The sequence below is a fragment of the Brassica oleracea genome, chromosome C3 (genome assembly GCF_000695525.1).
Source record: "Brassica oleracea var. oleracea cultivar TO1000 chromosome C3, BOL, whole genome shotgun sequence".
NCBI lineage: Eukaryota > Viridiplantae > Streptophyta > Magnoliopsida > Brassicales > Brassicaceae > Brassica > Brassica oleracea.
The window spans coordinates 41,434,387-41,446,332 of record NC_027750.1 but is presented as its reverse complement, the minus strand read 5'-3'; the positions used below and the strand labels follow the sequence as shown (position 1 = coordinate 41,446,332).

The following is an 11,946-nucleotide window of genomic DNA, read 5'->3' as shown; positions in this document are numbered from 1 at the left end:
GTAAGTCGAATTAGTCATCGCACCCTCTAAAACCAGGAGTAGACCTAGGTCTTGCCCTAAACCCAGCACAATGGTCTCTAACATCTCAAGGCATGATATCCAAAAGTGATAACGAGATCTTAAATCATGTCCCTTCGTCAATATTCTGACTCTCTCGAAATTTTCTGAAAAATCAAATTCTTCAAACAATGCCATCTAGAACGAGCAGTGAATACGACGATCCAATAAAAGAGTTAGATACGAGATGAAAACTCGTATTCTTCCCTCTTCATTCGCACGAATACAAACTTGCTCTTCAAAAAAAATAGTCTTCAATTCATTTAAAGTCCGCAAAGCGGCAGGGATTCGAAGCCACATGGCTCAGTCCTGAAAACATAAATACGGCCACACTCGGCCAAAGCAAACAACCTTCAAGGCTAATCTCGAGGCCGACAAAGGACTACTACAAAATGCCATCAACGACAACATAACCGGACCGTAAAAGGTCTCACTGGAAAACAGGTCATAAGAATCTTAACTCCAAGACGAACTACGAATGGCTTGATCCCTTTTGACAAGTGTACATAGGCAGCTTTCATAGAGCGCAACCCCAATCTTACCAAATTGCACTCTTTTTAGAGTGAACGTAGAACTTTCAACTGACATTTTCAACCATTAATTCCGCCTAACTTGCCTAACTTGTCTTATCGCTCGCTAGAACCTCACATCTATGATCCACAGTTCTAACGGGCTGGGGGGCTAACTATTGGGGTCAAAAATGGTCACGACGGAATTAACGTCCAAATATCCGTAAAAATCAGCATGAACGTTTTTACGAAAAGTAATCTTCGTAAGGAAATCTTTACGAAAAACTTTGCGGTGAAATCTTGCACTGATCTCGGTTGATTCATCGAAACTAAACACCCATAGTCCAAGAACACGTTCATAAATCATCAGAAAAGGATCCAAACAAGGTCGCCACGTAGCGACCAACGCGCGAACGAGTCGGTCGCTACGTAGCGACCGACCAAGCCATTCGGTCGGGCGCTACGTAGCGACCGACCAAGCCATTCGGTCGGGCGCTACGTAGCGACCGACCAAGCCATTCGGTCGGGCGCTACGTAGCGACCGACCAAGCCATTCGGTCGGTCGCTACGTAGCGACCGACCAAGCCTTTTGGGCTGGTCGCTACGTAACGACCGACCCGAAAATGAGTCGGTCGCACGTAGCGACCTGGTCCGCGCTAGATCGGTCGCTACGTAGCGACCGAACAAAAGGTTTGGTCGGTCGTTATGTAGCGACAGACTCGTTCACGGGTCGGTCGCTACGTAGCGACCGACCAAGCCATTCGGTCGGTCGTTACGTAGCGACCAACGCGCGAACGAGTCGGTCGCTACGTAGCGACCGACCCGTGAACGAGTCTGTCGCTACATAACGACCGACCAAACCTTTTGTTCGGTCGCTACGTAGCGACCGATCTAGCGCGGACCAGGTCGCTACGTAGCGACCGAACTGTCTCGGACATCGATCAACGGGTACGACCCAAATCCGTGCATTCTCGTCAGTTCCTCAAAGCTAGCTCCCATGTACCGCAGCCATATGATAAAAACCGTTGAAACTTTACGATAAAAACTGCGAGAAATTGTTTTTGTCGAAAAAAAAATCGTAACAAAAGTTTCATGTCGAAAGACAGCCCAACGAGGTCTAAAACGCGACAACAAGCCCACTTATGATTCTTTAAGAATGAGCTCGTAGATACTATGGCGGTTTATGTTTTTATTATCAAAACGAATATAAAGATAAGTTTCCGCAGAAAAAATGTTAAGTTTCCGCAGATAAACATGAAGATCGAAAAAAATGGAACATCTCCATTTTTGACTTAAGACGGCTTAAGGGCAGGAAGGGAAAAGCTAAAACCGACCTTGGAGGAGTATATAAGGAGTCCTAGGCGAGAGGCACAAGAAAAAACTTTTTCAGAGCAAAACTTAGCACTTAGAGCATTTAGGCAACTTTCTGTTTTTGTTATTTCGAGCTGCGACTCAACTAGGTTTTGCAGTCTTAGGTTGTTAGAACTAGGAATCTCGCCGACAGCTCTCATAGTCGAGGCTTCTACCTTGTTGTAACGCTCATACGCGAATTCGTAATAAGACTCCGTTTGCTCTTTTTTACGATTTCTTATTTCTTTTCGTCTTTACTTTCGTGTTCTGATTGCTTGGCGTGTGGTTTAGCTGATATCCGGGACCTCTGAAAAATTAGGGGTTTTCTAACTTTCCTAATTTGAATGAAATCGACGGTGTGAATTTCGGTTCCCACACTCATCATCAACCTCGACCTGAGGTTTGAAGTCATTAGGGGCTTAGGGTATATTTATTGAAGTTAAAAAGAGAAAGTAACTTTGATCAAACGTAAACTTCATACCTTGTAAGAGAACCTCCTCTAATCATAGTACACTTTGACCCGACATTTTTCCTCAAACTATCAAGAACAGCTTTGTTGGCAATAACATAACAGTTTTTGTTTATTTGCTCTGGTGTAAAGGTTTTCGTTGTCTGCAAGAACCAAATTAAATTCAACTTCACATATATGAATGATACAAAATTATCACAGACAAAAAGTGAAAGAAAGAAGCCAAAATCTCATATAAGAGTTCAATTACACGCATAATAACATAACAATTTTTGTTTATTTGCTTTGTGATATCACTCAAATTACCTTAAGGAGTGAATTACTCTCTCAAATAAGATTTTCAATTGTAGTACTTAGGGATCGGATCCACAAGGAACTAGGGAACCTAATAAATCTAATTGGATTTGTTAAGCAAGGTGGTTTAATGATTTAAATGTAAAGTTGCAGTTGTTTGAGCAAGTAATTGCTCGATTGATTGGTTGAGGTTTTGGTGCTTAAAAGGAAATATCTAGACTTATGGTTTTTATTCAGGAAATTTGGAATTATATTCCTATAGATGCCTAACAAGTTGCATGCATGATATTGTAGAGCTCAACACTTATAAACGAACCACTAGGCTCTCGCTTTCTAGGTTCGTCTATTGACCAGTGTCGATCGATGATTCTATATGAATATCGATCGATGCCCTATTCGAAACGTCGACCGATTATTCTATTTAAAAATCGATCAATGCTATTGGTCAAGCGTTAATGCGCGGGTTGAATGTTCTCAGTAAGCTCACTAGATCAGTTCTCGCCTTACTCTTAGGAAGATCTTAATTAGAATGGTTTCAGGATGAGATGAAAGCTATCGCTTATATATAACAATCCTAGGGTAAGTTCTAGGTAGCTAATCTAGAAACATGTATTAATGACAATTCTAATGATTAATATCACAACTTAGCAATCTGTAGTTGGGGCTAATCCCTCATAACTCATTTAAACCCTAAAATCTAACAAGAGAACTACTCAGACATGACCAAGCAATTCATAACAACAAATATGTATGAAAACTGCATTAGAATAATAAATAGATATTAATGGAGTTCCAATCACGAATAACTTTGGATCTTCTCTCCAATATACTAAAAATCATAGAAAACCTTTGCTGTGAAAATAGTAAAACCAGAAAGAACACTTTGCCTCTAACATGTTGGCAAAGCTTATATAATTAGGTTAAAACTCGTCAGGAGTAATCTTGTAAATTGATGAAGACTTGGGTTCTAAGTCGGCTGTGACCAAACGGGCTTTCTGCGCGCTTCGCTATCGATCGATGTCAAGATCTGAACATCGATCGATTATTCCTCTTCAATATCGACCGATGGTCGAGCTCGATGGTCATCTCGGGTGCTTACTCCAAATATCTCCAAAATGCTCCAAAATCATCATTTTCTTCCAAATCACTCATGATCCTATAAATACTCTAAATAGACTCTATAATATAATAATTAGTACCTAAATTACTTATAAACCATGGGTCAAATCCATGGTTTATCAACTCCTCTAGACTTACCCTTTTGCTTGTCCCCTAAACAGACAGTCTCTCTGAAAGAGGTTTGAAATTAGCAGGAACTCACATGATTTAAAACTTAGAATCATCACCTCTATAATGTTGCAATCCACATCTAACAAGTCCTAATCACAAAAGCACATTATACCATATCATAGCTTTGAAACCAAATTCACCTAGCCAACAACTTAGCAAATCTTATCTGACATTCCTCTCTACCAACCTCATTTCTTAGCATAACTAAAAGTGTAGGCTTTACCTTGGGAGTATCGATCACATGATGCAAGGATTTTCAAACAAGTATCTGAACCTGCTGGTAAACATTAGTTCCTATCCTCTCTCTCTACTAATTTTCTCTCTCAGTCAAAGTCTGCTTATATTGCAAGATCATTAACCAAGATTGGATAGGCTTCCATGAATCAAGCCTTAATGGTAGTTGCCACCAAGTCCTGTTCACTTATTTTTGACCTATATCCTATGATTATTTGTGAAACAAGCCTTAATGGTTGTAGCCACTAAGTCATGTTCTAATCCTTTACCTATAGAATTCTTATGAAGCAAGCCTTAATGGTTGTAGCCACCAAGTCATGTTCGAATCTCTTCCTAATAAATCTCTAATATATATATATATATATATATATTAAATTAAATTTTTTTTATCTATATTTCGAAAATAGAGAGAAAGAGGGTGATAAATCTATCTACACAAGGCTTTACCTTCCAAACTTGTTTGAAAAATCTGATCCCATGTATACCAAGCCCCAAGACAAGCAGTTGTGTCAAGTTTAGTATTAGAAGCCAGCTTTGGTTCCTTCAAACAATCTCAGCAAGTGTGAATAGTTGACAGGTTGATCCACTTTAGTATCTTTAGTACTATCTGCAATCAGTAAGTCTAGAATGGTACTAAAGAGTGGTTAGATAACAAGCAAAAATCTAAAAAGTTCATTATCCCCTTCTTGACTCAATAAAAACTTTTTGAAAACATTTTAATAAGACTCATAAATAAACTACTATCAGTAAACCTCTTCCCAGACTTAAACTACATTGTCCCCAGTGTATATTCAGTCGGAGTTATGGTGATAATTAAATCATAAAGACTCAATGTAACAAGTTAGAACGATATACCAGACCATAATAGATGTTGACCGATGTAAAGGTGTTGATATCGGTCGCGAAATGTGTTGTTCTGTCGATCGATGTCGGCAGTGTTTCGTCGGTCGATACTCACGGCAATCGTCTACTCGGATCTTTTTTTATGACCTGCAATAAATAAATAAAAACCAACATAAATACTAGATTATTAAAACCAATTAAGTATTACCTAATATTGGGTTGCCTCCCACTCAGCGCTTTGTTATAGTCATTTAGCTTAACTTTGGAGGTGATTTGGCTAGTAGTGTTGAAAGCTGGAACTTGCTGGAAAACAAGTATCCATCTCTTCTATGCGCTTGTTTAACCATGTACCACTGAAGTCCTCGCATTGCTTCATTTCCTTCATTGTTGCAGTTGTGTTTTCCATCTTCTGCAATCTATCACCAAGATTTTCAAGATTGAACTGATGTCTTCTCAAGGTGACATAAGTTTCAGCTGAGATCTCCTCTCCCTGGTTGTGTGTGTATCAGACACGTCTGATGTCACCTTTGGTACTAGACGGCCTCGGGTTTGTAGCGTCATCGACCGCTGTCTGTCTATGAATGTCGGTCGATTTGTTGTTCGTCTGTCGATCGATGCTGATGCTTCTGGTCGACGGGCTATGTAACTCTGAATCTCCACTAATTCCCTCTTTATTGCTTCTATCTGAGAAGTCAAAGCATTCATGCTAAGGTCCATTGGGAATTAGATGTCATCACATCTCCTGTCAAGCCTCTCTTCTGTAGTTTCCAGAGTTCTGTAGATCTATTCTACCAACTGATTAATCTCCGCTCGGGTGTGAAAATCCGGTTGAGACTTCATCGGATGTGAGTTCGTTAGGTCATCATCGATCGATGTTGAGTTGTGTTTGTCGATCGATGGTGGTCGATGTTTGTCGGCCGCATGCTGAATTTTGGCTATGTCTTGCCTTATCTCCTCTATACATGTAGTCAACCAACTGATGCTATCATTCAGTGGATAGTAGACACCATCAAGCTTCATCTAGAAATCACCTCTAATCTTTTCCTGGGCCCAATAGAATCGATAGAACATCTCATTGATCTCATCCTTGGTGTAGATCTCTGGTACCAGTTTGGTCTGTGTGAATGAGCTAACATGTTCTGGAAGACATATGTAGCTGTGCTCATCTCTCGAAGCTCTTTCCATTAGCTTTCTGATATCCTCCTTGGACACATTGATGATGTGTCCATCCACATCTCTTGCACATCCCTGATCATCTCTGTAGACTCCATACTCATCATTCTCTTCCCAGTAGAATTTTCTGTTTCCAAAAAGGTCAAAGGCTCTTCTGCCGAATTCTGGACGTCTGTCGATCAATGGTGGGACGTTAACGTCGATCGACGGTCGAGTAGGATGTCTATACTTCTTCTTGAAGCGATTGTCTATGCCACCAGCTGTGTCATAGAACTCTCTTGTAACCCTCTACTGATGTGCTGGAACGGTGCGTTGTTGCATGAAGAGATTTTCTGCTCCATTAGCCATCTGAAGAATGTCTGCAACGTCCTCTCTGGATACTTGCAGTGCGTGTCCATCTATTTCTCTTGCGTAGCCATCTGGGTTCCTGAAAATACCAAATTCGTCTGGTGTTAGATACTGGTTATCAAAATTAGGTTTTTCCCTTATAGTGGATTTTGGTTTTGGACGGATATCTATCGATGATTGAGGTTTTTTGTCGATCGATAGGCGGGTGGCTCTGTCGATAGATTGGCTGAAACGTGTTCTTTCCCCAGTAGCTTCTGCTTGATGTTGATCTGCTTCATCACGTCTTTGCATGTTGAGAAGTTCTTCATATGTGAAACCTTTATGAAGTTCATCTGCTTCGGGCTCATGAAATTCCGTTTCCACTGCATAGCTTTCATGATGTTGATCATCTGCCCAACTCCCAATCGAGTAGTCTCCTTCTCGCACACGGCCGACTCCAGTTTTGATCGATGGGTAATAGGCAATGTTGGTCGATGCTCGTTTTCGGTTTGTCTGATGAGGTTGAGTGTCGATCGACGTCGAGACTGTTCTGTCGATCGACGGTGCATCCCTCTTCCAAGAGGAATGAAGTAGAAGTTTGTCTTCCTCATCAAGAATGGCTCTGTACTCTGTAGCTCGTTCCTCCTCATAATCTTCATCATACTCCTCTGTATGCATAGTGTGTCTGGTGTGTAATGTCATAGTAGGGTTGTAGTAGTCGTTCTCTCAATCTTCTGGACTACTGTCGAACAATTCTTCTCTTGGTGTGTCGGTCGATTTCTGGTGGGATCTGTCGATCGATGTTGCTGTGTGAGTTTCGATCGACGCAGAGTACTCGGTCCCGTACTCAGCTCCATAGTGGCATGCTGCAATGATTCATGGATCATTAATTCTTCTAGAGGATGTCTGTGGTTTCTTGGCTGGAATAAGGTTGTAGTGGGTATGAGGATCTATGAGCGTCAGGCACAACTGATTGGATTGCAGGTTGCACACTGCTCCTACTGTTGACAAGAAAACTCTCCCAAGTAATAGAGAAGAGTTCCAGTTTAGCTTGATATCCAAGACATAGAAATCAACTGGAACTAGGGCATTACCAATTTGTACCTCTAGGTCTCTCACAATCCCTCCTGGGCTCCTCTGAGAACAATCCACGAAATTGAATAATTTCTTGGAAGGCTCCACCTGCAGACCCAGATGGTCTGCCATAACCCTAGGTAGGATGCTAATTGATGCTCATGTGTCGCACAAAGCATGTGGGAAATCAATACCCTTCACCGTACATGGTATTGCAAATTCCCCAGGATCACTCTTCTTCTTCAGTGTAATCCTCTTCCTCATCTTTTCTCTAGCTTCACAGAACATTCTTCTAATGTCTTCTTCAGTCTCCCTTGTATCTCTGAAGAAAATCCACAATCTGTGGGTAAAATAAGCTTCCTCGAATGGCTTTTCTAATGGAATCTTGAAAACTCTCTTTTGGAAACATTCCCTTTCCTTTTCATTAGCTCCCCTCTTCAGATGTTTTGCCACTTTTTCCTTTCTTTTCCTCATGGTTCTTCCCATAGGAATCCTATCTACTTCCATAGGATCTGTGATATTACGTGTATACGCCCACCAATTAACCTAATGTGCACACTACCACAATCGAATGTTATGTCGATGTAGCACTTTAGGATCGAATCCACAGAGACCAACTGTTGGGGTCAAAAACGGACACAACAAAGTTAACATCCAAATATCCGTAAAAGTCAGCATGAACGTCTTTACGAAAAATATTCTTCGTAAAGAAATCTTTAGAAGGAACTTGGCGGAGAAATCTTGCACTAATCTCGGTTGATCCATCGAAACTAAACACCCATAGTCCAAGAACACGTTCATAAAACATCAGAAAAAGATCCAAACAAGGTCGCCACGTAGCGACCGGTCTGAAACAGGCCGGTCGCTACGTAGCGACCGACCCACGAACGAGTCGGACGCTACGTAGCGACCGACCAAGCCACTCGGTCGGTCGCTACGTAGCGACCAACCCGCGAACGAGTCGGTCGCTACGTAGTGACCGACCAAGCCATTTGGTCGGTCGCTACGTAGCGACCGACCCGCGAGCAAGTCGGTCGCTACGTAGTGACCAACCAAGCCATTCGTTCGGTCGTTACGTAGCGACCGATCCAGCGCGGATCAGGTCGCTACGTAGCGACCGAACTATCTCGAACGTCGATCAATGGGTACGACCCAAATCCGTGCATTCTCGTATGTTCCTTATTGCTAGCTCCTATGTACCGCAGCCAATTTCTCACTCCCATCGATTGGAATTATAACTTAAACTTTATAATAAAAATCGCAGAAAGTTTATTTTTATCGATAAAAATCGTAATAACCATTTTCAATTGAAAGACGGCCCAAATTGGTCTAAAACGTGATTAGAAACCCACTTACGATTTTTTATGGAAAAGCCCATAGATACTATGGCGGGTTATACTTAGTCCGCAAGAAAAGATAAATGTCAAATTTCCGCAGATAAATGTTAAGTTTCCGCGGATAATCATGAAGATCGAGAAATATGGAATATCTCCATTTTTGAGTTATGACTGCTTAAGGGTAGAAGAGGAAATCTCAAACCGACCCTGGAGGGAGTATATAAGGATTTCTAGGCGAGAGGCACATGAGGAACTTTTCCAGAGCAAACTTGGCACTTAGAGCAATTAGGCAACTTTCTGTTTTTGTTTTTGTTATTTTGAGCTGCGACTCAACTAGGTTATGCAGTCTTAGGTTATTAGAACTAGGGAACTCGCCGACAGCTCTCGTAGCCGAGGCTCCTACCTCGTTGTAAATGCTCATACGCAAATTCGGAATAAGACATCTTTTTGCTCTCTTTTTACGATTTCTTATTTTTTCCTCTTTATTTCGTGTTCTGATTGCTTGGCGTGTGGTTTAACAGATATCCGAGGCCTCTGGGAAATTAGGGTTTTACTAACTTTCCTAATTTAAACGGAAATCGACAGTGCGAATTTCGGTTCCCACAGTTTGACGCTAGAAGGAGGGGTGGGGGTTACGGATCAATCTAACTCTCAGCCGCAAAACGCCCAATCAGATATGACGATTGACGATGGAAAGAACATACGGGACTCGACCTATTCGGACGTCATCTCTTTTAAGGGGAGAGCAATAGTCAACCAGACCAAACCTCGCAACGATCTCCGTGTCATCGAGTTGACGATTCAGAACATCGACGTCGCGAGAGTCCTAATCGATACTGGAAGCTCGGCTAATATTATTTTCAAAAGCACCCTCGAAAGAATGAAGATTGACCCGTACGAAATCGCAGAAAACCCTAGCCCGCTAGTAGGACTCTCAGGGGAGACCACTATGGCTCACTCTGGTCAATTAACCTCATAGTCAAAGCTGGAACCATAGAAAAAATCATGGGCACGCCATGGTGGAAACTTATGCAGGAAATTCCATCAACGTATCATCTTTGCCTCAAATTCTCAACCCCTCGCGGAATCGAAACAATATGGGGAAACCCGAGGGTGGCACAAGTTTGCTTTGCCGCAGAATTAAAACGAAAACAATCGGATTCCGAGACCACTCCTAGGAAAAAGTTGGCCTCCGACAAAAAAGCCCAAGAACAAAATTCTGCGGAAATCTTCTGGCAATTGCGGAAATCTGAGATCCTAGAAGAAAAGCGCGAGCCGACCTGCGAACCCATGGTATCAGTATGTCTTGACGAAGCATTCCCCGAACGATGCATCGAGATCGGAGCCAAGCTCCATGAACCTTTAAGGACTAAGCTCATAACTTGTTTAAAAAAGAATCTCCACGCGTTCGCCTGGGCTGCGGAAGACATGCCAGGGATTGACATCAACATAACCTGCCACGAGCTGAATATCGATCCAACCTTCAAACCAGTCAAACAGAAAAGACAAAAGTTGGGACCTGAGCGCGCTACTGCGGTCAACGACGAAGTCGAAAAACTGCTTAAAGTCGGATCAATAACAAAAGTATGGTACCCAGACTGGCTCGCCAACCCTGTAGTGGTCAAGAAGAAAAACGGAAAGTGGCGACTCTGTGTTGACTTTAATGACCTTAACAAAGCCTGTCCAAAGGATAGCTTCCCCTTACCACACATCGATCGATTGGTCGAAGCAACAGCGGGATACGAAATCTTACCCTTCGTGGATGCCTTTACGGGTTACAATCAAATTATGATGAACCCTGACGATCGCGAAAAAAACTGCATTTATTACAGATCGCGGAACTTATTGCTACAAGGTGATGCCCTTCGGCCTCAAAAACGCCGGCGCAACTTATCAACGACTCGTAAACCGGATATTCTCCGAAAAACTTGGTAAAACAATGGAGGTCTATATCGACGACATGCTTGTCAAATCCCTCCATGCGGAAGATCACGTGTCTCATCTTGAGGAATGTTTCACGTGACTAAACTTGCACAACATGAAGCTTAACCCGGCAAAATGCAGATTTGCCGTAGCGTCGGGGAAATTCCTCGGTTACCTAGTGACGTACCGCGGTATCGAAACTAATCCAAAACAGATCGATGCACTGATCGAGATGGCTTCGCCCAAAAACAGGAGGGAAGTACAGAGATTAACCAGGAGAGTCGCAGCACTTAACCTATTCATCTCGCGATCAACGGATAAATGCTTACCTTTCTACGATATCCTACGGGGGAACAAAAAATTCGTGTGGTCAGAAGAGTGCGAAAATGCTTTTCAGCAGCTGAAACGCGTGCAAAATCCCAAGTACTTGCATAGTCCAAGCCAGTCGGGAAGACTAGCCAAATGGGCAGTCGAGTTAAGTGAGTACGATATAGAATACCGACAAAAAATGAGTGCAAAATCCCAAGTACTCGCAGAATTTTTGGTAGAGCTGCCGACGGGAATCGTGACTAACAAGGAACCAAATTCGACATGGGTTCTTTACGTCGACAGATCGTCATCTAAGCAAGGATCGGGCATCGGAATTCACCTCACGTCACCAAACAGTGAAATCCTAGAACAATCGTTTAGACTGGAATTTCACGTGTCCAACAACGAGGCCGAATACGAAACGCTCATTGTAGGACTACGATTAGCTCATGGATTGACGATACGCAACATCCATGCCTACTGTGATTCTCAGCTAGTCACAAGTCAATATAGCAGAGAATAGGAAGCAAGGGATGAAAGAATGGATGCATATCTCAAAATGGTCCAGAATCTAGCTCAAGATTTTGACTGTTTCGCTCTCACATGAATCCCCCGCTCTGAAAACGTCCAAGCCTATGCTCTCGCGGCCCTGGCATCAAGTTCAGATCCAGGTCTTAAAAGAGTGATTCTGGTCGAATTCATTGAACACCCGAGTATTGGACCACCAGTCATTGTCAACCTCATCAGGGATCAAGAC

The 11,946-nt window shown here is 42.4% G+C and overlaps 2 protein-coding genes across 2 annotated transcripts; both read left to right on the top strand.

The window, feature by feature from the left end:
* Positions 1-9,962: 9,962 nt before the first annotated feature.
* LOC106330634 lies at positions 9,963-10,892 on the top strand. The gene has a single exon (XM_013769074.1). It carries the CDS (start codon positions 9,963-9,965, stop codon positions 10,890-10,892), a length of 930 nt encoding a protein of 309 aa, XP_013624528.1.
* A 103-nt stretch (positions 10,893-10,995) lies between these two features.
* On the top strand, positions 10,996-11,712 carry LOC106330633. The gene has a single exon (XM_013769073.1). The coding sequence runs from the start codon at positions 10,996-10,998 to the stop codon at positions 11,710-11,712; it is 717 nt and encodes a 238-aa protein (XP_013624527.1).
* The last annotated feature ends 234 nt before the right edge of the window (positions 11,713-11,946 follow it).

Excerpts from the sequence above, each read along its gene's own strand:
- LOC106330633 (XM_013769073.1), top strand. The coding sequence starts at position 10,996 with ATGAAGCTTAACCCGGCAAAATGCAGATTTGCCGTAGCGTCGGGGAAA.
- LOC106330634 (XM_013769074.1), top strand. The coding sequence starts at position 9,963 with ATGGGCACGCCATGGTGGAAACTTATGCAGGAAATTCCATCAACGTAT.